This window comes from Lepidochelys kempii, chromosome 1 (assembly GCF_965140285.1).
Source record: "Lepidochelys kempii isolate rLepKem1 chromosome 1, rLepKem1.hap1, whole genome shotgun sequence".
Classification (NCBI taxonomy): domain Eukaryota; kingdom Metazoa; phylum Chordata; order Testudines; family Cheloniidae; genus Lepidochelys; species Lepidochelys kempii.
Window position 1 is genome coordinate 32,022,606 of NC_136380.1, and position 26,069 is coordinate 32,048,674.

Sequence of the window (26,069 nt, forward strand, 5' to 3'; positions counted from 1 at the left end):
TCACTGAGGACTGTGCCAGACTGGAACCCTCTCACTGGGCATGTTGCAGTCGTGCCTGCACTCCCTACAGCACCATTCCTTCCCGAGGGATCTGGCTGCTCTACATGTAATTTATCTGGTTCCATGAGCATAAACACCATTTCCTCGACATTTTCCCCTGCAGCTGCTAATGCACAACCAGTGCACAGCTGCTCAAATTGTAGCTTAGTCAGTTTGGAATATGTTTCTTTTGTTAGTTCATTTTGCATTGTCTTTTGTTCTATTTCCTTCTCCTGAAATAATCAGTAAATAACAAAATGTAACTATTTTCTTTCCTGTTTCCAACCCTATTACTTTTAAATCTTTAGGTTATATGTATCAGTATACTTTGTAAGTGCCTTGAGCATGAATTTTGGTTAGCTCATAAACTGGATGCACATCCTGCTGCTTACACCACTTTGACACTTTTCTGAGTTAACTGAGGAGTGAATCTATACCACCTGCTGACAGCAGGAGAGAGCCTTATCTATGCCCACCAGTGGAAATCCTCCCTAACTTGCACTCTGCTCCAGGCTTCACAAGCAGCACTCATTCCCAGTGCAATCTAGCAATTTACACACCCCACTTTGTTATGTTTGAGTGCCCAGGCCCTTATTTCTGGACACCCACAGCATTCCGCAATCCACTGCTTCCATGGAGACAGGGCACTCCGCTTCACTGGTTTCACCTCCATTCAACACCCTCTTGAGTATAAATGTGTCTATAGGGAAACCAAATTGAAGTTTATTTAACAGAGCTTGAGATAAAGATTCAAATAAAAGCAAGTAAAATGATTTGGAGACAAAAGATTACAGGTAAAAGAAAAACACAGAACACAACCTGTAGGCTCTAATTATTAACATGCTCAAATAAATTGGTTAGTCTCTAAGGTGCCACAAGTACTCCTTTTCTTTTTCCCGTCTAAGTAGGTATTCCTTACCCAATGGTCAGTCCTTACTGAATTTGTCCAGACCAGAAAACTGGGTTCCACCTGTCATGAGACATTTCCATTGGTAGAGTATCTCCTCCATAATGGATAATGTCTTACGCCTTTTCTTCTTCTCTTATATAGTTACAGACTAATGTCTCTTAGCCCAGGGGGTTCCCTATTCAGGACTTTCCTTGGGGTTCTTTTGTCTTTGGAAATTCTTAAACCTGCATCTGGTCCAGACAGTAAACACTGGCTTGGTCTGGCTCCATGGCTGCCCATTGTTCTCAGTGTTGATTGACTCAGGTCTGAGATTCCCCGACCCTGGGTGAAAGTTTTACTTACAACAGTTTTGGAACACAATAGCCTACATGTTACGTAACTCTAAAATTGTTTCTCATACCAACATCTCACAATAAACACAACAACCAACTAGTTCTTAGCTTTTGGCAGAGATCACACACAATTTACCCCCTTTGGTAAAATATTGAGAAAATGGTCAGACGCAGGGGCAAATATACCCATCAAGGCGTGCCTGTGTCACAGCGGTCCCAAAGCTGGGAATGGTGACAAAGTATTGCTTTGATAGGGAAAAGTTTTATGCATCCTTTTTTTTCACTGCAGTTGGTTTCATACCATACAGATCAGCAAACAGAGAATTCAGTCAATAGGAACCAAAGAGAATAGTGCTGACAGCTAAATTATTTTCCATCCAGTATATTTGTTTCTCTATATTGGTGGGTGATTGTATTAGATTAGAGCTACGTCTGCACGTCAGTAACAGCTATGCAGTATTTCAATGTTCTTTGTAAAGGATATAGTCTTTGGTATAGGACATTTTATTGATACAAGTAGTGTCAGGGCTCTGTATCTTTTGTGTGAAATATTCTTAGTTAACAGTCAGAATAGAATAGAGATATTGACTACCTTTTAGTATTGAGTTATGATGAGGCTATTATGATAGCAGTATCATTCATACCTATGCAGTTAATGTTGCTTTAGTAATTCCGTCATAAATTCTATGTTTGAGATTTATAGTTCAGTCATAAAAATTCATTTCATCTGTAATTTGGCCTGAAAGATTTCAGCTGCACAGTCCATTTTTAAATCATGTTTTCTAAATGAGATAAAATAAAAATAAAATATTTTTAACTCACACAAGAGAATGGATTTTAGCAATTAATAGTCCACAGCATGATCCAATATGTTCATAGTATTTTGAAATACAGAATTCTTTGGTTTGATTCTGATTAGCAAAACAACTTCTGATTGTTAACCTAGACAGTAATTAGAAAAGAAAATTCCATATCCCAACCAGGTCCCTTACAGTTCATGACTGAGATCAGTTTCACTTTCTCTGCTTCTTGCATGTTGAGCAAGGTAATGTGTGCATGTCTAGGGGTAAAAGCTGAAGAGTGTACATAGGGGTGCAGTGGGAAGAGGAGTAGCAGAAAGTCGAGAAACCCTCCAACCAACTACAATAGGAAGTGCTCCCGCCCATCTGTCACGGAGTGTGGGGTGCTTTCAAAGCTGGGTGCTTTGAAGGACTCTGCATTCCCTGCTTCTGCCATGGGAGCAGGCAATACAGCTACCCATCAGTCCTAGCTGAGGAATATGGGGGCACATGTGGTGGTCACCTCTCCATAAAGCAGCTCCCTCTTTCTTACATCCTCTTCATCTCTGGAGTCAACCAGTCCCCCCTGGAAGATCAGGGAGCTATTTTCCTCTGCCACCTTTGGTAAGAAGAAGTGAGGAGGGGCACAACCACTAAAAAGGGAGGAGAGGGTGAAGTAACCAGGAGATGGTGAGGTTCAGACCATGTAGTCTCCCCAGGAATAATTCAATTTGTCAGGAACTACAGGATGGAGATGTGTGGCGGTTAGACGGGGATGTGGAGCTGGATTGGGATTTAGGGTCAGAGAGAGAGAGAGAGAGAGAGGTGATGGATGACAGGATTGGAATAGAAGGTATTGAGAGGAGCTGGGGATCTGTCTGGAGATTTGAAGGGCACAGATCAAAAAGAGCAAGAAGGGTTTGGGAGATACCGGGTTAGTCACATTATATCTCAAGCCCAGCTACGAGATGGGCCACTCATCTAATTCAAAATCTGCATTTGGCAAACAACGTAATTGGCGCGAGAGTGGGATCAGCTTCCAGAAAGGAGGAAAATGTGAGATATTCAGGGAGTTCATCCCTGCTCCAGCTTTCCCTGAGGGTTTGTGATGGGGTGTTCACCCAACACTCTCCTCAGAGGGGTTAATGGAGGCCAGATGGGCCAATTAATCTTTTAGGCTATAAAATGGGAGAATTAAGGCTGTTAGGGTAAACTCACCTGTGCGGGAATAGGCAGGGCTCCTGTAAAGCCAGGAAGCTCATAGCACAAAGCGTTTCTGCGGTCAGTCCCTGGAAAAAGGGAGGTATGTTTGAGGCTACAGAGGCAAATAGCCTACAGTTACTCCCGGGGAGGAGGGAGTTGTGAGGATGGCAAACTCAGAGAGGCGGGGAGAGCTAAAGGTAAGGAAATGGTTCAGGTAAAGACAGTAAGGTCCAGGAGGGAACATACCTTGGCTGCTGACTAGAATGTCCCTGAGCTGGAACCTAGAGTAGGTTCCCTGGGTTCCCCTACTAACCACTGCAGAAATGGCAACATAGGGGCAATGAATGGGAAGAATGCCAGAGACTGCTAGTGAGAAGAGATTTTGATACCCCAGGAGGGTATAGTGACTGGCTGGAGGACCAAGTCACAGAGAAGGAACACCTGGAGTCGCAGAGACTGAGAGAGAGAGTGGCAGGAGGGTGTGAAGTCAGCAGCAGAAGGCGTTCCAGACCCGGAAGGAGTTAATCCCAGAGTGGCAGGCACCCACTAGTGGAGAATGAACCCAATGACGGGGTCCACAGGGTTGTCTTTCATTCCCTTCTCTTCCCCCACTGCACCTCATTTCTGGGTAATCTCATATGTAGACACAAACTCAACTACCATCTCTATGCTGATGACTCACAGATCTACCTCTCTACTGCAGATCTTTCTTCTTCTGTCCATACTAAAACTCGGCCTGTATCTCTGATATCTCCTCATGGATGTCCAGCTCAACTTGGCTGAGCCAGAGCTTTTAATCTTTCCCTCCAAGTCCACCCCCTTCCCACTTCCTTTCTGGATCACTGTGGATAACCCCAGCATCTTGGCTATCACTCATCTTGCCTATAAGTTGGGTGTCATCTTAGACTTGGAGCACTGTGTAGACCCTCACATCCAGGCTATGTCTAAATCTTGCAGATTCTTTCAGCCTTTCCTATCTCTCCACGCAGCTAAAACTTTTGGCCAGGCTCTTTTCATCTTGCATCTTGATTACTGCAACATAATTTTCTCTGGCTTTGATAAATACAATCTTGCCCACTCAGATCCATTCAGAATGCAGCTGCAAAGCTCATTTTCCTGGCCTGTTACTTTGACCATGTCACTCCTCTCTTTGCATTTCTCCACTAGCTTCCCATTCTCTGTTGTATCAGACATAAGTAACTTGTCTTCACTTGCAAGGCCATGCACGGCATATCCTCACCCTACCTATCATCTCCCATTCACAACTGAAATGTTGACTCCCACCTCCAATTGGCCCACGCGGTCAATCTCCTCCAGGCCCACTCTGCCCCAGGTCCTGCCCCCACCCTCCCCCTTCTCCCAAGTCCCCACTCCCGCCCCACCTCTTCCCACCCCTGCCCCATCTCTTCCCTGCCTCTTCCTGCCCAGTTCCGCCCCCTCCCCTGAGCATGCCCTGTCCCCACTCCTCCCCCTTCCTCCCAGAGTCTCCTGCATGACATGAAATAGCTGATTGCGGCAGGTGGGAGGCGCTGGGAGGGAGACGGAGGAGATGATGGGCAGGGCCACCGGCTGGCAGGAGGCGCTGCGGGGGGAGGGGGTAGCAGGTTGCCGGTGGGTGCTAAGCACCCGCTAATTTTTTTCAGTGGAGTCAGCGCCTATGCCGTGTACTCCCACATCTGTCTATATTCATATTTTGTCTCTTGTCTTATACTTAGATTATAAACCATTTGGGGTTGGGGACCATCTTTTTGTTCTGGGTGTGAAGGAAACACTCAGCATTTCCAGCCAGTAGCTGTCAGGACAATGGGCCAGATCCATGCCTTAGCTCCAACCCCTTTGCACTCCTCCAGTGGTTCAAAGGGGTCATAAACTAGGCAGCTTGAGGGTTCCCCTGCCGAGGCTGAATCCTTGGGTGGCCTAAAGCTTCCACAGTATGGCAGCCTCCCCTGAGTCAGGCATGTGCTGTGGGAGGGAGAGGTGTGATCACAGGCCACTACAGTGGGCATAATTTAAAGCAGCCCTGAGGCTGCACTAAATTATGCAGTGGGCTAGATTGGCCCCTGACAGGAAAACAAGCACAGGGATGAGAGAAGAACAAAGGAGGCTCAGAGCCCCTTCTGCTCCCCACCTGTTTCCTCGGCTATGCTGAGCAGAGCTCTGGATCCAGATCAACAGTACTTTGTTACATACTGATGTTAGCATCTGTGATATGCAACAGCCCTCACATTTCTAAAGCTAAGAGTGATAGGTATGGAACATACTCCAGCCTTATTGGTCTCTTTTCTGGCCACTTCCTTGAGATGTGACAAGAGGCGTCTGTAGCTTGGTGCCACTTAATCTCAGAGGTTTAGTTCAGAAAGGCTGTCTGATGAGGAGGAATGGCTAAAATCGTCCAGCAGCATCAGTTTCTCCTCTGACATTTGCTTTTTGAAAGGACTCAGATCATACTCGTCTTTTCAGTGAACACTGAACAAACCCTGCCTGCTCCCATAATAAGGATAACAAGTGCCATGCGGAGGTACTCTGCTGTATGACATCTTGATTAACCTGTTTCTGTGCACAAGACATGGAGTGCACACTAATCGCTCTCACTTCCTCAGGCTTTCCTGCACTTGTAGTTCAGACAGTCCAAATCACTGCACCAGAAACTCGTTGGGGAAAACAAATTGGAAGAATTAAGATAGATCACTGCACCAGCCACACATCAAGTTTCTGCTGATGTTGTTTTAAAAAGAATGGGGGCAAGGGGAAATTCTAAATGGAGAGGCTTTATCCACAAGGGAAAGGCAAAGACAGTTTGGGACTTTTAATATTTACTGCAAAATCAGTTATCACTGCATGAAGAATGGTAGCCCCAATTTGTGACTTGCCAGTGTCCCTAATTTAAATTAAATAGAACAAATGGCTGCCACTATCCCCTTCATTACATAGCTGCAGCGTGTTGAGACGAGCGATCCAAGCATGCAGTGCTCAGCCTGAGAGGAAACCCAGTTGCATCAAGGTGGAGCACTGTGTGCTGGGACCTTAGTCTATAGCATTGTAGCAGGCCATGGTTTTTACTTTTGCCTCCCCTGTTAAATACCTGCTGTTATATGGTGTATTTCAAAACTTGACAAAGGAGGTAAATATAATTATCCCCATTTTAAAGACAGGCAAGCTGAGACATAGGGTGGTGAAGTGACTTTCCCAAAGTCACACAGCAATCCAGTGGCAGACTCAGGAATAAAATTAAGTTCTCCAGAGTCTCGGTCCTGCTCCTCTGTGGCCTGGTCTACACTTAGTTTGACCCAGTCACTCAGGGGTGTGAAAAATCCACATCCCTGAGTGTAGTAGCTAACACCTAACACCCAGTATAGATGCAGCTGGCCCATCATAAGAATGCTTCCCTTGATCTAGTATTCCTACACCGACAGAAAAACCCCTTCTATTGATGTAGCCTGTGTCTACAGTATGTTGTCATGTTGGCATAGCTATGGCGCCATGGTAGAGTCCCCTTAGTGTAGACATCGTCTTTATCACTCAGTGTTCTGAGCGCTTCTTCTGGCATTAACATAAAGATTTCATACTTAATTGCACTGGATTTGCATTTAGGAAGTGGAAGTCATGCTTCAAATTCACTGATACAGCCTAATCCCACCAGGATTTCGGAAGTTTCTTAGAACTGGATTTATAAGTTGTACAGCTACAATGACTATTCCTGAAGAGACTAGATGCTGAGGAGGAGAAAGAATCTTTTCAAACATAAACCCAGCAGTTCCCATCTCATGCTCCTTACATGAGAAATAGCAATGCCAGGATTTTGCCCTTGTATTACCCTTGGCAGATATATGGCGCATGTTTGTCAGACAAATAAACCTCTCTGGGTGTGTAACAGTATTTTGGACTATGTGGGAGTCAGCCTCCCATCCCAGGTCAACTGACTCGGGTTAGTGGGGCTCCCACTAGTGCTCTAAAAATAGCTGTGCTTTGAAGTTACAGCTTGGACTGGAGCTCAAGCTCTGAAGTCTGAGGGGAAGAGGGCTTTAGACCCTGAGCCACAACTTCAGATTCTGCCTGTGCAGCTCCTTTTAGAGCACTCCCCACTACTCCAAGTCTGTCCACCCAGGCTGGGAGGCTTGGTCCAGAATGCTTTGTAGACAGACTCTAAGGCTTTCATCCACTTTCAAATTCATTTTCAGACAATACCGGATAGGTCTCTTAATCACAAAATGCTAATGGAAGGGACTGTGCAGCTCTTGTGTTTGTTCCTATTTTTTTTTCCTTTTGGATTGATTCTGAAGAAGAGCTCTGTGCAAAGCTTGTCGCTCTCACCACAGAAGTTGGTCCAATGAGAGATATTCCCCACCTGGCCTCTCAACTTAGGGATAAGGAGATATGCTCTTATACTTCTTCTTTTTTTTTTTTTTTTTTTTAGAATAACTGTGTTGCATATATTGCAGTCAATGACGATTTGTTTCTGCAACAGCTCAGTTGAGATTATTTGGTAAATTCCATGTAAATGCGTAAGGCCCCATTCTCCTGTACACTGGTTGCACACTCTCAGCTTCATTTCATGACCTTCACCTGTGAGTGTCTTCCTCATTCTTTCAAGGAGGAGAAATTTGCCCTCCCAGAGGGTTCATCCCCCCCAAACCTGCAGCACCTTTTCCCAGTTGGGCATCATAGCTCATGAAGGAGCAGTGCTGCCAGTCCCACAGCAATCCTCCCCCAGCAGGGACCACAATTGCCTTTGCAATCCTCAGTGCAAGAGAGAATCCATGCAAGTTACTGCAGTCTATCTACAATAGCTTACTCTGCTTTGCCCCAGGTACAAAGATAGAGGGGATTATCTAGCAGATTTTTGCCAGCCAGCCATTAATGGATCTGGGGTGGCCTTAAATTTGAAGTAAATTCATGCTGCAGAAACCTAACTCCTGCCATTTGCATTCCCAGTCCTCCAGCCAGAACCACACAAACAGAGTTTTCCACTGTTGTCAGAAAAGGAGGAGAGCTCAGGAAGTCTTAGTAATTGCAGAATCTGGCATGTTACCAATGACAGCTCCTCAGGGTAAGCAATTGGGTTGTTGCTACTGTAGAATATTTCTGAGCATACATTTATACAAGGCCTAGTCAAAAACATTTTATCAAAATTCTCCCATCCCTGTTGGCAGTTCCTGCTGCTCACTCTCTGTTCCTGCCATTAAGGGGTGGTGTTGAAGAAACCTTCCTCTACGGGCACTCCCTAGACTCATGGGCATGGACCAATCTGCCTCATTTGTACCCTCTACTCACTGGCAAGTTTCCTACTTCCAAAAAACCTTTGCTCTCTAATTTAGAGTTGTTGACTTTTTATTTTAACTTCCTTCTTCCCCCACCACCACAATGGGCATCACTAGCTGTTCCTTATCCAAAAGGCCTGCAGGTTATCTTGGCTAAAGATGATTGGATGCAGTCACTGGTTGGTGACATTTTTGTTGTTGGAAATTAGTATTTAATAACTAAGCTTGACATATCTGACTGCCTTCATCCAGTGAACAGTGTAATCAGCGGGAATGGTACAGAGAGACTACAAACAGAGGTTTGACTTTATGAGCAAATATAATGTGTAGACAAACTGTTTTTTAAAAATTCTTTCTTTTAACCAGTTGAGCCACAAAGCTCCCACAGAGAGGTATAACTAGTTGCCAGGAGCGGCAGTGGCGTGCTGATTGATGATTGTGGAAGTTCTTGTGATGTAAGATCGTGCTGAGCCTGTTTCTGCTCCGCTTTAAAATCTGCAGCATCTTTGTAGTACCAAAAAAAAAAAGAAGAAGAAGAAGAATGGCATCAACATTATTCTGGTTAGAAGACTAAATAATAAAGAATTCTGCAGTATGGCTAATGCAAAAAATCAACACTGAACACACCTCGCTCAAACTCCCTTCCTTAATGCTGGAGTGACACTGCTGAGAAATCTGCCTTTTAAAATTATATTAACTCTCAATAAAAGAAATGGACAATAACCTATTTTTAAATGAGAAGGAGGAAAGTTGTGCTTCCATTTTGCTCACTACTTTTAAAACTAAACCCACTGCCGTTCTTGGCTGCTTCTGCTTTCTTGTTTTGTTATGTCTTAATCAAAATGATCACTGTGTTTAGGAAGAGCGTGAGTCTTTAAAGACCTCAGTTTCAGAAGTTCAGAGCACTCACCACTCTTGTTAAAGTCAGTTAGCATGGCATGTGCTCAGCACCTCTGAAAATCGAACCATAAATTGTCCCAAACATAGAAGACAGATGTCTTGTGTATTTGTTGATGACTGATATAGATGTTTTCCCTAGGTCAAGGTTGGTATTGAGGGGACGCTTACACAATTTCTGACTTTTGTACCTGTTCTATGGGTTAAGTCTTCAGTTCTAGCAACCTCTATCCTTCATGACCACTGAATAGCCTCTATTAACCAAAAGAAAGGACAATGTATTGTTTAGTCTTGTATATTTGAATGAAACTCTCTGCTAATGCTCTATAATATATCTGACCAGAATAGAGTTATGTGGACATTGCAAATATATAATTATGTGGCTGACAAATGCACATTTCTAGAAAGCATATGATCGGGAGAATTTTGTGATAGTCCTTGACATTTTAATCGTACAAAATTATCCTGTAATAATTAGTAGACATTTTGCACAGTTGGAAGGCTAGAGGGCATAAGGAGAAAGGGGGCCTTTGTAATCTCAAATGCACAGCCGTGCAGTGCACCTGAGCATTTGAAGGCAATATTAAATCCCGTGATTTATTTGTAAAATTAGTATGAGAGTTGGAGGAAAACCACACAAAAATGATTGAAACTACAGAAAAAGGTAAATAATGTTTTATACAAAGGATAATGAAAATTACAAAAAATGAACAGAAAATGGGAACTATGCATTTCCTAGCTATGATGTTGTAGAATATTGAGAAGTTAGACCCATGAAAAAGTTTGTTTAGGAAGCAGGAAGATATGAGATAAATTTTCTTGATTCCCATCCTACCTCTCACTGCAATAAGTATATTCTTGATGGATTCTAGCAAGTTCTTTTTCATGAGGAATTGGGTGCTCATGACACTAGAGTGGTTTATGGTAGGATTTCAAAAAGAGTTTAGAACTTTTCCATTCAAGTCAATGGTAAAAGCTCCACTGACTTCAAAGGAAGAAGAGTTAGGTCAGTGCTGAGCACTTTTGAAAACACCACTCTTAGAGTCTATTTGAGATGAAATCCAGCTCATATTTTCTTCACATTCATCTTAATATGCATACTGTGCAGACATTCACGTAGAATTAATTCTGATCTCTCAGAGGGTATGTCTGCCCTTTGAGATGGCATTGTGATTCCCACCTTCATGAGACATACCTGCACTAGCTCTGGTGGAGGTACTGTGCTGAGAATATCAATGATAGCACCAGAAGCAGGAGGGGCTAGCCACCCTGAATACACACATCTTGGAAGGGCTTGTACGTGGAGTGACTATCCTTTCCCTCTACTCACATTGTCACAGTTGGACTATTTTTAGTGTGCTACCTTGATCAAAGCTAGCACAGGTATGTCTGCTTGAGCTAGGAATGACACCCCCAATTCAAAGTGTGGATGTACCCATAGTCACAAACAGAGCTTTACACAAAACGTTTATTTCAGCTGAACTGGGTAAGAAGTGTAATCCTGACAGGGACAGTCTTAGGGAAAATGGTGCCCTGGGCGAACTTGTGTTTTGGTGCCCCTGAACCCCAGGGTGTTGTGCCCCCCATTTCCCCAAGCTCTTGTGGTCATGGTGCCCCCCATTGCCCACGGCCCCCACGGGCTCCCTGCCCCCCATCACACCTGGGCTGCCTGCCCCCAGAACCCGCTGCCTCCCCCCACCCCCAGTGCTTAATTTGTATTGATGGAGGTGCCAGGAACAGATCCTGCAACCTTCATGAGTTCAGTGGGATTAAATATATGGGTAAGGACTCCTTGCAGAGTAAAGGTTTCAGGATCAAATCTCTGGCTCCTGCTGATAGATTTCTGCATGCTCTCAAGAATAAAGTAAGGGAAGGAGAGAACCCAGGCAGACAGAGTGGGAGATGGACCCATCTTGTGCTACTGCAGGGAAGCTGAGAGATAGTAGTCACTGATAAAATTGAACATGATTTCAGGACTCTAGTCTGATGCATATGTCTGAAATTATTTGTAAAATACATAATAATAATTAATAACTCGTTCTCCCCTAAACCCTCCTGTGTCCCTTTTCCCCACTCCCCTTCTAAGTCCCCTTCTCCCTTAACCCCTGCACCCCCCTCATGCACCCCTAACACTGCATATCCCTCCTGTGTCTCCTTCTCCTCTAACCCCTGCACTGTGCCCTTTTAGTCCCAATCCCTGCACTCCCCTCATGCACCCCTAACACTGCATTCCCATCCTGCATCCATATGTAGAAACTGACCTGGATGCACAGAGTGGCTGGTATTGCTGCTCGCTCCCTCCTCAAATGTTGCTCCTCTTTCCCCCCCACCCCCACCCCCAGGTGGCTGGGAGGGAAGAGCAAGGAGCAACACCAGAGCTCCGTGTGTCCAGGTCATTTTCCCCACCTGGGCTGCGTAAGGAGAGGGCAGGAGAGCAGCAGCTCCTGATGCTCACCTCTCAGCACAGCCCAGGTGGGGAAAGTGACCTGGATGCAGGGAGTCCTGGCTTTGTTCCTCACTCCCCTCCACACAACCAGTAAGGAGGCAGAAACATTGGAGGGAGCAAGCAGTATCTGTGTGTCACTGCTTGCCCCCCACTCACATTCCTCTGCCAGAAAGAAGCAGGGAGAAATCTGGGCATATACCTCCCACCTTGCATTGCCTCTTTGAGTTTGTGGAGCTCCTCTGCCTACTAGCAGTGTGTATTTCTATGCTGCCACACAGTGGCCCATGACCACAGTGCCCTAAGTGGTGGCCCTGGTGTCCTACCCCTAAGGCTAGACCTGAATCCTGGCCCTGTTGAAATCGATAGAAGTTTTGACGTTGTCTTTTAGAGGGCTAAAATTTCACTTGAGGTGTCCAGAGATGTAGCTTTGTTTCACGGGTGAGATGTGCAAGCCCTCCTATTTGTACTCAGTGCTTAAAGGTAAAGGTCTGTGTTTGAAATTTATATATATTTTAATAAAATATAAGCAAAGGCAAACATTCCTATAGATTTGTACTAATTATGTAAATTGCAACTAACTCCAACATGAATCATCAAAATCTTTTTTAAAAGCTCTAAATATTTTTAAATGGAAGATGTATGCATCACATAACATTTTTATGCTAGAAGTTGAGGTTTCTAGAGCAAAGATGTAAACTTTATTCTTTGATATCCTCACTGAGGTATACAGTGTTTCTTTTTCTATCCTTTCTTTTTTTTTTAATAAATGTCACCAAGGATAAACCCATGTGGCTGTATTTTTCACTTCAGATGTAAAATTCATACCTCGCTTGTGACTTATGCAAGGAAAAAAAAAGCTTCATTAAACGGAGCTCCAACTTGTCTATAAATAGTGATTTGCAGTGTGGGAGCACTTTCCTTTGAAATCATTAGATCTTTGCAGCCAAAGTATTTTTATCTCCTTGAAAAATTCCACTTATTCCCTCCTCATCATGAGAAAAACCATGATTATTAAAAATATGTTTCTTAATGATCTAGGCCATGGCAAAAAGTTCTTTTAGTATTTTCCATCCTATAAGCTCTACCTTGCTACAACATGCAATTAAAGTAAATTTAAAAATAAATAAGTCTGGTGCAATTTATACAACATTTTTGATACATTGACTTGCGTAGTGACTTCTGTACTTCTGTACAAATTAACTTCAGTACTTCGAGACTTCTTCAGTGTTTCTCTGAAAGATATGCTAGGAAAATTCTACTAGTCAATGGGACTCTATCCTGAAACACTGAAATAAAGGGGTCTTTTGCCATTGATTTCATTTAAATCAGGATTGCAGCCCAGATAACAGTGCTGGCTCAAAATTTTTTGCAACCTTATGCATAGTGAAATATTTCCATGTTTCTCCATGCAGTCTTGCTCACACAACAATTGTTCAGTCAACATTATATAACTCTGTTTTGAACCCCATGATGAAGGATGAATATGAATTAATCACTGTCATGTAAGTTTGTAGTTGCCTTGTGACCAGTGATCCTGAATGAATGAATGAATGAATGAATGAATGAATGAATGAATGGGAGATCTTTAAGAAGAATTTATTAGATGGCCAAAAAAACACAATTCCACAAATCAAGGAGCACAGCTTTGACTTAAAGCCCATGCTGGTACAGTGGCAAAGTGAAGGCAGCACTTAGAAGTAAAAAAGCAATATATCAGTGGAAAAAGTGGAAACAGATAGCAATCAATATACATTTGATGTTATAAAGTATAGAAGACTGAAAAGGGAAGCTAAAGACATCAGGGAAAAATCCATGGCTAAGTGACAGGGCTAAGGTCAATAAGAAGAGGGTTATGTATATGAAGAACAAGAGAAACCTGGGAACTCTATGATCATAATTATTATGAATGTATGTATTAACATTTATTCATTCATTCATAACACCATAATTTTTGGCTGCCGAGCTTGAGATGTCTAGGGTCTGTTTGTTTTTTTTCATTTGCTAAGCACCTGCAGCTCCAAGAATTGATGTGGAATTCTGAGGGCTTAGTATCTCTATATATAACTAGCCCCAAAGTAAATAACAGAAGTTAAGAAACCAAAAAATGAGGCACAAAAGTATAATTTTTGCTGCTGATGTTTTTCTGTTCTAGGCACCAGTTCATTTTTCTTGTAAGATTAGTGCAAACCCTGCAGATTAGATTTTATAAGAGGGGTCAGAAGTGTGAATGATTGTACAGTTGGGCCTAATCTATGAATTTTGGTCCAAATGCAAACTCTCCCAAATTTCAGTGGTGTTTATATCCAACTTTTGATTTGAGGTCTTCCTCTAGTAAATACACAATAGATATCATATGACTAAAGAGACTATGTGGCACAATCCCATTTCTTCATATGATGTCTCCTAGGAACTTCTGTCAGAAGACCTGAAATACTTTGGCTTTGAAAATGTTTGGAGTTGTTGTTATAGCTACAAAATATGTTGTATTATTATACCATGTAGAATGTATTGAAAGTATTGGAAAAATAGTGCAAAGGAATGAGTGCTGAGTGTTTGGAGTGATGAGAAAAGTTGAATGAGTATGACATTCTCAAATCTGTTCTTTTGCTCAACATAAAGGTTAAAAGACACTTGTTCAGTGTTTCATGACACACTTATTCAGAACACTAAGCTACTGGGGAAAAAACCTGCATTTCAAGAAATATGTCTATGTCACTGAGTCTGAAGCTAGAAATAATGACACCAGTACACTTTTTTTCTTAAAAGTGACTATTTTAACCCTTAAAAATATTTCTACAAATATATCATAGTTTTTTTTTTTAAAAAATATGGTCACCTTATATAGGAGGCCCATAAAATAATTGAGACATTTATATTTTATTTGATATGTGGTAGTATTATAACATCCCATCTGCATTTATAGACAGGCATACCCCAAATACTTTCCAGCCTACTGTGTTGTTAATATCATTCTCGAAAATAACATCACAGGAAGCTGGTAGAGTGGCTGCACTTATAAAGTTTGCCCAGGCGTAAGAGATGTTATTTCCTTTAACCATTAAACGAAGGTGCTCAAGGTAACAATAGTAAAACTTGGAGAGCAGATTAATCCCTGCAGAAAGCATTTGGAATGATTTACTTAATCTGAATGAAAATTTAATCTCCTTTGTAGAAGATAGGGATGGCTCCGATACAGCAGCACCACTTATTAGACATTCCCTATGGAATGTGAAGTATATCAAGCAGTACATGGGCCTTAATTGTGATTACACTTTATTGCCACTTAGACTATTAAGTACTTAAATTACCAGATAACAGAATCTATATTCTTAATAGTAGAAAAGTGTTAACGGTAATTCTACTAAATATTTCAGCCCTGTTCCAACAATCTCGTGGAGGAAAGTTAATGATCATAATCCAAGTAAAGCCCGTCTGAGAAAGTCCCAAGCTGTTCTTGAAATACCTAATGTGCAGCTAGAGGATGCAGGGATGTACGAATGTAAAGCTGAAAACTCGCGTGGAAGGAATGTCTTCAGAGGACAGCTACAAGTATACAGTAAGTGTGTATCCAGAAAGTACTATGCAACATTTTGCAGTAATTTGTCCATACTTAGGGCTGCAGATACACATGAAATAAAGCTGCAGCCAATTAAAAAAGAATGGGTTCTTTCTTTATATAAAATCAATTTGAAATTATCACTACCTATATTTGTTAGTAAATGACTCATTAAATATTGAGTTGCAAGCAGAGCTGGCTGAAATTGTTTACAACATTTTCCCTCAAAAATTCAACAGAAATAGGGGATTTCTTCCCCCAGATTTTTTCCCAGTTTTACAGCAGGTTGAAACTTCTTAAAACCAGTAATTTAAAAAAATGTTTGCAAAATATTCTACTGTTTCTGGACCTCTCAAAATCATGCTGGCAATAAAAACTACATACTACACCACTCTCTCATGACGTCCATATATGATACACATAATAGAAAATCTTTTTTAGAAATGCGTTGGAAAGATCTGTTTAATGGTTATATTGCAGTTATTTCTTGTATTCCTCTGTCTATTAATCCAAATTACTTTGAGACTGACTTTACAAGGATCAGGAGAGAACTGCTTACGTTCTCAAAAGTCATCTTCAGTGCTTCAGTTCTTGGCACATTCAGTCTGATTTTCAAAAAGTTCTGAACATCTGCCATCTCAAAATCACCCTTTTTAAGGTGTGTCTAGGTGGGCACCCAAAAACTGAAGAACCAAAACTCACTTGTCACTTTTGAAAATTTAGGCCAAAACATTAAAAACTTATGACCTTATACATAAAAAAACCATGGCTATTGGCATAGGTAGTGTCTACACTGAAGGGGTACAGAGACACAGCTGCACTGCTGCATCTGTGCCACTGTAAGGTTTCAAGTGTAGACAAGCCCTTTATACCTCATAATGTAGATGACCTTTTGGGGCTAGAAGGAAGTGGTACATGTCTCATTACAAAGCTAGGGATCTTCCCTTTTCAAAGCTGATGTAATTTGTTGGAGAAATTATACAGCTGAGAGAGAAAAAAAATGTTGTGGAAAGCTGACTTTAAAATATTATTTCAGGAATGGCACATTTTTACCTGTGTGAGAATATCAGATACCAGCACAGTGTGAGTGTTTACCAGTCAGATGCCTTGTTTCACAGTATTTTATTAATAAATATAGTGTTTTGTTAACACACACTTACTTTTATATCTTTCAATTATATGGGTTTTCACTTTTACCATACCTTGAATCATATAGTCAGACATCAGAGGTGAAAGAGTCCTACCTCATAAGGTCATCTAGCAAATCTCTCTGCTAATGCAACATTGTTCCATTCAGGACCTTCTCCGGTGTTCTAGACTCATTTCAAATGTCCCAAACAACAGGGTTCTGATACTTCATTTGGAGACTGTTCCTCAGCCTAATGGATCACTTTAAAAAAAGTATTTCCTGATATTCAGCCTTAATTTTCCCTTTCTTAATTCCATTTGATTATTCTCCACTGAATAGGATAATCACAATAAATAATTCTTCTGTCTTTGGTACTTACGTCTTTCAAATATGTATACACTGTTAGGATGGATAGAGTTCATTTTCCTTGTAATTCAAATCTTCCACTTTTGTAATCATCCCTGTCCCCTCTAGCTTGTTGATGTTTTTTTCTAATCGCACCTCAGGCCTATAATGAGTGAGTGTCACAATCTCATTGGATGAGGCTTCCGCTCTTTTCTCATTCATACCTCCTCCAGCCAGGGCCAAGGGCAGCTTTGTGGGTTTTATATGCAAAGGGGTGCTGGGAAGGGCTTGCCCCATTTCTCTCTCAAATGTAGTGGCTTGCACCAGTCTGACTGGGCATGTCATTCATAATGCGATTTCTGCCCTAACCTTCTGAGGTTTCCACTGAAAACAAGACTCCAGGGCTGGGAACCACTCTGATCTCTTCCACGGACAAGAATACAAAACTTCTCCGTGTATTACAAATGCTTATTGTCAATGGTCTCTGTTAAAGAGTGACAGCCCTTGTTTTTTAGCAATATCGTTTCTCTTTCTCCACAATATTTTGTAAAAGCACTCATGTTCCAGTACATTTTAGCTGAGCTACAAGGTGTCTCCCTGGTTCTCCTCCAATAATAATACTAGCTGTTATATAGCACTTTTCATCAGTAGATCTCAAAGCATTCTACAAAGAAGGTTTCATGAGCTTTCATTTTACAGATAAGGAAACAGGCACAGCAGGGTGTAGTGACTTGTCTAAGGTCACCTGACAGGTCAGTGGCAGAGCTATGACTACAACCCAGATCTCCAGAGTCCCAATCCAGTGCTCTACCCACTAACCAGCACTACCTCTCTCATTAGCAGAGATGCAGATTCTGTTTCTTAGTAGGAAGCAAATAGTCTTTGGTGCCCATAATGCTGCTCCTGAAGGTCAGGAATCAGTCTACAGAGAACATTTCTTACCTGAATAATGCTGCTATCCCAAACCCCACACCATCATGAGTTCTCTCTAGTCCCTTTATGTTTCTGTGGTTGCCAAAAGGCCATTTTCCAACCACAGTCTTTTATGGACACTTTACAGGTTGTGTTAATTTGCAGCCTGTTGAGTTACAGTAGAACAAGCTCTCTAATTTTAAGAAGGGGAGACCTGCTGCAGATTATTGTATTTTACAGCCTATCAAATATGTGAGAAAATGTGATTTAAGAGACCAAATGCAGAGCAGAAATTCACTTACCCTCACTAAGGGAAAGGAGACCCAGGCTAAGGTCTGCACTCTAGCAAGTAAGTACCTGGGGTGGAAAGTAGCACTCATGATTAAAGACAAATTATAAGCACCTAACCATAAGTACTTAAACATACCCACAAATCAGTTAAGGTTGCAGGAAGTGAAGTGTGCCCCCACTGGCCATGGAACACACGATATCACTCCCACTGTCCCGTTCTAGAGACAGCAGCAGAGCCTCATGGATTCTACAAAATCAGAAATCCATTTTCAGGGCTGGTTTGTGGGTTTCTGGTTGAGCAGAGTACAGTTCAGCCAAGTTTTACTATATGGCAATCACAGTTCGCTTTGCTGCTGCTATTGTTATGGTAGAGACAAGGTAGGTGTGGTAATATCTTTTATTGGACCAACTTCTGCTGATGGAAGGAACAAGCTTTCGAGCTATGGAGAACTCTCCTGGGACCAACACAGATCCAACTGTACTGCAGACAACATGGTTATGGTGGGATTTTCTAGCATCACTTTGAACAGAGTTTGGTACTATACTTATTTTAAAATACACTTAAATTGAATGATTTATAGTAGAACACATTGTCATGTCTCAGGCACTCATGTTTCTGGAATAGGAGATGGTTGTCTTAGGGTCACGGGCTCATATGTAAGCCATCATTTCTTACAAGAGAGTTTCTTTTACAGCTTCAGACCAGGTCGCAGCACTAACACTGTCATACTGAGGGTCACACTGATTTACATATGTCCTTAGATAGATACTAGCTTGCTGTCAGTTTTAATCTTACTCAGTTTGCAGTTGCATTTGATCTGGTTCACCAAGGGATATTTTGGGAGTGCCCAGAACACCAGGTCTGCTTGGCTAGTCTGATGCAATCACAAATTCATTTAATTCCTGTTTTACCTAATGCCAACATCCAGCTGTAGTACGATTGTGTGATGCAGCTGATATTTTGGAAATGATCTCAGTGCTTGGCTGAAATTCAGTCCTGAGAGTGACAAGACCATTTAAAAATACATTTTGATAAAACCAAAGATATCCTCAGCAGACCAAATGTACTTGCCTGCACTGCATTTTGAGAGCTGTGATTTTTCAAATCATCTGGTCATCCTGTAATTTGCAGTGACTTCTATTGAGGCTCAAATTGATTAACAGTAGAGAGTAAAAAAATATGTATTTGTACAGGGAAAATAGATCATTCCCCTTAGCAAACTAGTTAGGGAACTTCACAAATTCTGACTTACTTAGGATCTGTGGAATTTTCAATATGCATTGCAAAAGGATAATTAAATTAGTCATTACTACTTGCTTCCTTAGGTTGAGTGAGTTGATGTAGAAGCACAGGAGGAATGCATTATAGCTTTTCTCCTCTTCCCTTCTTTTCTTTTCTCTTCTCCCTCTCATTTTCTCCCCTCTTTCTCCTGCCCTTCATTCTTCCCTACCTCTTTTTATCATCCTTCTTTCATTATTTTGCTTCTATATAGACCCACACACCGTGAAAGAGTGGGAAAGGATTTGTGAAATGGAAGAAGGGAGAAATGGTCTGAAATAAATAATATGAAATTCAGGAAGGTCAAATGCAAAGTACTCCACTTAGGAAGGAATAAATCAATCGCACAAATATAAAATGACTGCAGAAGAGGATCCGGGGTTTACAGTGGATATCAATGAGTCAATAAAGTAATATTCTTGCAAAAAAAAAAAAGAACATAATTCTGGGACGTATTAGCAGGAATGTTCTAAGCAAGACACAAGAAGGAATTATTCTACATTATTCAGCACTGATAAGGCCTCAACTGGAGTATTGTGGCCAGTTCCTGGTGCCACATTTCAGGAAAGATGTGGACAAACTGGAGAAAGTCCAGATGAATGCATGAATGCAACAAAAATTATTGAAGGTCTAGAAAACATGACCTATGAGCAAAGATTGAAAAAATGGGTTTGTTTAGTCTGACGAAGAGAAAACTGAAGGGGGACATAAGTCTTCAAGGATGTATAAAGTTGTTATAAAGAGGAGTGTGATAAAAGGTTCTTCTTAACCACTGAGGACAGGAGAAGTAGTAATGGACTTAAATGGCAGCATGGGAGATTTAGGTTAAACATTAGGAAAAGCTTCCTGACTGTAAGGGTAGTTAAGCACTGAAACAGATTTCCTTAGGAAGTTGTGGAATCTCTGTTACAGGTTTTTAAGGACATCGTCTACATAATACTTAGCCCTGCCTCAGTGTAGGAGACTGGACAAGATGACATATCAAGGTCCCTTCTCAATCCTAAATGTCTATGATTCTGTGCTGTAGGAGACCACTTTAAATGAAGTGGGCAATTAAAGGTTAGCAGCCAGTAACATATGTGACAATGTTGTAATGAGCCATAAAACAAGGCTCTCTTTAATTCCATGCTTTTTAGTGTTCAGCAAAATTATAAATTTAGGCTCTCTGACTCATTGTTTGAAGGTGTTGTGCTGGTTTCCTTTGAGGATGAGGGCGGATAGCTCAGATATAGAGTGATTGCTCTGTGAAAATGTTCCTCCACAGGTGATATGGTGTGTTTTTGTCATTTCTCATTTTTCTGTGTGAGTTCATTCAAGAGCATAGTGATTGTCTGGTTTCACACACATTGTTATTGGGGCATTTAGTGCACTGGATGAGGTGTACCATGTGTTGTGATAGGCATGTGTAGGACTCATGGATCTTGAAAGGGGCAGTGTTGAAGTATTGATCATTGTCACAGAGGACATATGTCTGCAGGTTTTGCATCTCTTGTTCTGGCAGGGTCTGTGGCCACTTTCAGTTGCTGTATCCTGGTCTGTGGGGAGTTTACTTCTGATGCTTGAAGAGATTTTGGGGTTGTTTGAAAATCAGAAGAGGGGTTCAGAAAAGATTTGTTTCAGGATGTGATCCTCATCAAATATGGGTTGTAATTTTCTGATTGTACCTTGCATGGTTTCTAGTGTGGGGTTGTTGGAGACCCCAGGGTATGGCCACTAGATAAGTTTCATAGATATTTAGGTCAGAAGGGACCATTATGATCATCTAGTCTGACCTCCTGCACAACGCAGGCCACAGAATTTCACCCACCACTCCTGCAAAAAACCTCACACCTATATCTGTGCTATTGAAGTCCTCAAATCGTAGTTTAAAGACTTCAAGGAGCAGAGAATCCTCCAGCAAGTGACCCATGCTACAGAGGAAGGCGAAAAACCTCCAGGGCCTCTTCCAATCTGCCCTGGAGGAAAATTCCTTCCTGACCCCAAATATGGCGATCAGCTAAACCCTGAGCATATGGGCAAGATTCGTCAGCCAGATACTACAGAAAGTTGAGGGGATAGAAGGCCATAAGGGTCGAGGAAGTCTCCCTGCTGAAGGCCTAAGGGCCTCTTCTCAATCCCCCTTAATAGAATTCAGGCCTGGCTGGTTTGAGTAAGCTCTTTTGCTCTTAAAACAATGTTGCAGCCGCAGATAATGCCTTATAGTGTAAGGTTTGCTGACGCCAAGTTAAAAATAATAGGAGAGAAACAACTACAAGGCCAGACAAAATGTGCTGGTTGTTTAAGTTGCTAGGAATGCTTGTTAGAGGTTGCAGAAAAGAAACATTGTTGTAACCTATATAAGGAAGGCAGAGTATTTGTGCAAAGTTTTAATTGGCTGATGTGTAGTGCAGTAGCATTAAAAAATATGAAAGTGTGTGTAATGACCTGCTCTGGAGTGCAGGATTTGAGATTCTATTCTTCCTGTACCTTATTTGCAGCTGCAAATAAACTTTTCTGCTTCTCCACCCCATTGTGATTATTGAGTGATGCACACCGGGTAACGAAACCCAGGTGTTGTTTTGCCTTTCGGCACTGGGTGCCGGCAACAGGGTGGTAGGTGATAACTATGGTTGTCCGGTCAGTGGGATTTTTGTTGTTGTTTTTTTAATTGAAGCAAGTTCTCCTGGGGTATTTGGGTGGCCCATTCCATGATGTGATCTACTTCTCTGGTGGAGTGTCCTTGCTTGGTGAAGATGGTTTTAAATGTGTTTAGGTGTGTGTCCCAGACTTTCTCTTCTGAGCAAATTCTGTGATACTTGTGTGTCTGGCTGTAGATAAGTTTTCTTGGTGTGTCCGGGTTAGTTGCTGGATCTGTGGAGGTAAGTGTCATGGTCCATGGGTTTCTTGTATATAGTTGTTTGTAGGGTTCCATTTTTGAAGCTGATCATGGAGTCCATTAAGTTGATGTGCTAGAGAGAGGTTAATAGACGGGGGGTGGCTGTTGAAGTTGTGGTAGAGGGAATTTAGGTCATCTTACCAGAGGATGGAAATATCATCAGTGTATCCCAGGTATATCATGGGTTTTCTTGTGTATTTTTCCAGAAATTCTTCTTTGAGGAGGCCCATGAAGAGATTGGCATATTGGGAAGCCGTCCTCATACCCATGGCTGTTCCCATCATTTGGACAAAGTGTTTGTTATTTAAAGTAAGGTTGTTGTGGGTGAAGATGAGATGGATGAGTTTGGCAATGCATTTGGGGTGGATTTCTGAGCATTGTTCATTATTTTGTAGGCATTTGAAGCAGGCAGCAATGCTATCATGGTGAGGGACACTGGTGAAAAGGAAGGTGACATCAAGAGTGGCAAGAATGTTATTCTGAAGGAGGTTGTTAATGTTACAGAGTTTCTGGAGGAAATCAATGTGTCTTGGAGGAAACTGACCCTTTGTTTGCTGAGTGTATCTTGGAAAGCATACAGAAGGTTTCTGGGATGAATTCAAGGGGGGTGAGAATGTAGTTTTCCTTAGCGATCTTTGTGGAAGGATTTGGTGGTATTTTTAAATGCTTGTGTGAACTTTGGTGTGCAGTCATTTGAGTTTGAGTTCTTTATAGTAAATGGTGATGGAGAGTTGTCTGCCTCATTGACATAGTCATCAAGATTAAGGACTACAATGGTGCCCCTTTGTCTGCTGGTTTGATCACTGTGTGGTGGCTGGATTTCAGGGACTGCATAGTTATCCCTATGGTGGTGGAGAGATTATTGTGGATGTAATGTTTGTTGAGGAATTCACAGTCGATTTTTTTTCCTGAAGTAATCAGTGTAATGATACAGTGTGTGGTTTTTCCCACTGGGCAGCATCCAGTGAGATGATTCTTTTTTTCTTATGACTGTTGATGGGTATGACAGGCTACACTCACCTCTTGTGAGTGCCTCCTGTTGGTTGGGTGTGGTGCTGCAATCTTTTTCTGCTCCTGGTGCCCCCTGTGTGTTGCCAGCCTCATTAGGCAGCCTTATTGGCTCAGTCCTCCAGCCAAGTCACACAGTCAAAAATGGATTAACCCTTTTCAGTGTAGCTAAAGTCCTACAAACAATCTGCTCTCACCAGGGTCTTCAGCCCCATCTCTAGGCTGTTCAAGTCTAGCCTTTTTCTTGGGCATTTAGTAAAAGGACCAGATGGAACTGTCAGTCAGCCCTCACCAGGGTCTTCAGCATTGTCTCTGAGCCCTTTAAATCTAGCTCCTTTTCTTGGGTTATTAAACTAGCCATGTCCCCTTTCTGGGGCTTACACCACTCCAGCATCAGCTGTTAGGGGGACCCAGGCCCACCCACTATTCTGGGTCCCAATTCAGGGACATTCCATGCAGCGAATGCACAATGCAGTAGTTAGGCTTTCAACACTCACCTAGTTACCTATCATGCCAGCTCACATTTTCTCAGCTTCTTGATTGGTGACCTGTCAGACATTAGACAGATTGTTAGATTTATTTTTAAATTCAGTCCACCATAGGTTCTGCTTATTTAAGTGGTTTATTGATTCCCCGCTGTCCAGAATAGATCCTTTGCTGTGCTAACTCTGGATTATTATCCAGCCCACCCACAAATATTATTCTGTATTCCTTGAAGTCAATGACATTGCCTCCTTAGTCTCTGCAGTTCCTTGCAGAAAGGATTAAAGTGTTTTATTCTTAAATGTTTTAGTTTCATAGATTAATTTGATCTGGATTTTTTCCTTGCCACTGAACTTTGCCTTGGTTTAACATTAAACCTGGACCCTGACCTGCATAGGCAGACACTTACATGCTCATGCAGTCCCACTGAGGCTCTTTACAGGGAAGGGTTCTATCTTTGGGTATCTGATTTACAGGATTAGAGTCCCGTGCTTCATTCATTCCACTTGTTGCCAGCTGACTGCTGGGTGAAAATCAGTAGGCTAGTTAATATATATATGCCCCTCAGTGGTCTAGTCCAATGCTACCTTAAGGGTCTGCCTTCCTATCTCTGACTCACCATGTGATTTATGTTCATGGGGTGCGCTAGATTGTCCCAAGTGTGGACACTGAGTAGCCAGCCCACACCTCTGACATTCACTCCCTGCATATTGAGCACAAGGAAGACCACTTCTGGAAAGAACTGGATGAAACACCTCACCAACAGGCCTCCACAGTTGATTAAATCCTAGTTTCCTGGTGGACTGACAGAGCAACAAGCAGCAGGGACTCCCTACTGAGTCAGGGAGTCAGACATGGTGTTCAGACTCGCTACTGAGATCTTAAAAGTCTGAACTTAAGACCTGCAATATTCCCAGATACTATGATGATGGTCATCAAAAATAAATATGTGTAATATTAATAATTGCTGCATTAGCTATGTCGTACTATATTAGTCTGTTATATGTTATTAAAACATAAAGTCTCTCTAGTACCAGATAGAGTGATACTCAGCGCATAGTCCTGTAGAATCCTTTACTCAAAATTTATTTGGTTCTGTCACTTTTCTTCTTTGACCCTCAGTGTGTCTTTTTTAAATGAGTTTAATCTGCATGTGATTTAATATAGTCACTGATACTAAGATGGACTGCACATTGGTTTACAATCTGTATTTTTAATTGATTAGGTCTTTAGAACATCAACTGAAGTCATGTCAGCCTTTTGTGTTTGCATTTATTATGCTATCTCTCTTTTACAGCCTACCCACATTGGGTGGAGAAGCTTAACAATACTCAGTTAGACAGTGGAGAGCAGCTCCGATGGGAATGCAAAGCCACTGGAAAGCCACGACCCACCTATCATTGGCTGAAGAATGGAGTCCCTCTTTGGGTACAGGTATAGTGCTCAATAAGCCACCAGTAGATTGTAGTTTCCGCTTTAATTCAGCGAAAGTGAGCTGGGAAAATAGTGCTGAAGAGGAAATGCTTCAGAAAGGAGATTTTTCTTTTTCTATTCATATTTAAAGCCTTGGATAATGTAGCGCCAGTTTTCCTGTGGGTCTGTCTGTTGAATTATGTCCAAGTATGTGAAAGCAGGTGAGCTGGAAATTTTCACTCTCTACCTGTAATCCAAACAGGATAGCAGGCAGGGCCTTTTTTATTCAGAATCCATGATTCTGAAATGTTCTTGCCCTTACTATCAGTAAACTAGTGATATCCTTCTGAGCAAGATTGGGCAACTTTTGTTTGTTTCTGCTTTTCATTATGATGTTTATGGTTGAGTTGTTTATTATATCTTTCTGAGTGTTTGTGTATAGGGTCATATTGTAAATGGCCCTTGTATGGCTGAGCAAAAAAGTGGACCTGCTCCTTGATGTGTAAGTTACACCAGTGTAGAGTCCATAAACACAGACTCCCTTAAACATCACCAGCTACATGTATGTTAAATATGACATGGTATATTCTTATTATAGCTCTCATGTTCCTCATCATTAATGCACTAATACAACGTGTGGCTTTTTCTCAATAGCCATGTCTGATTTTTGCATCTGTAAAAATCTGATGGTTTAATAACTCTTTTGTGAAAAGCAAAGCCCCCACCTCTCATGCCAATATCATTGGCCTGTTCCATCAGGGAATTCCAGGTCCTTACTGCACTGATCTGACAAGTTTTAAAATAAGATCTATGTTAGAGTGTTTCTCTATGCAAATGACCAACATTGGCATGGTCTGGATTTTTTTCTTTCTTTCAACTGAGTCATCACCTCATCTCACATTGTTTTATTTTTA

General features: G+C 41.8%; 1 protein-coding gene across 2 annotated transcripts in view; it reads left to right on the top strand.

The window, feature by feature from the left end:
* CNTN5 (contactin 5) overlaps window positions 1-26,069 on the top strand; it is a 969,593-nt gene that overhangs the window by 773,178 nt on the left and 170,346 nt on the right. The window contains exons 10-11 of one of the 2 annotated variants that reach the window (XM_073337877.2): window positions 15,239-15,420; window positions 25,040-25,176. In XM_073337877.2, the coding sequence (XP_073193978.1) occupies window positions 15,239-15,420; window positions 25,040-25,176 (319 nt within the window). The remainder of the gene's footprint in view (window positions 1-15,238; window positions 15,421-25,039; window positions 25,177-26,069) is intronic. The other variant, XM_073337885.2, reaches the window with a different exon arrangement.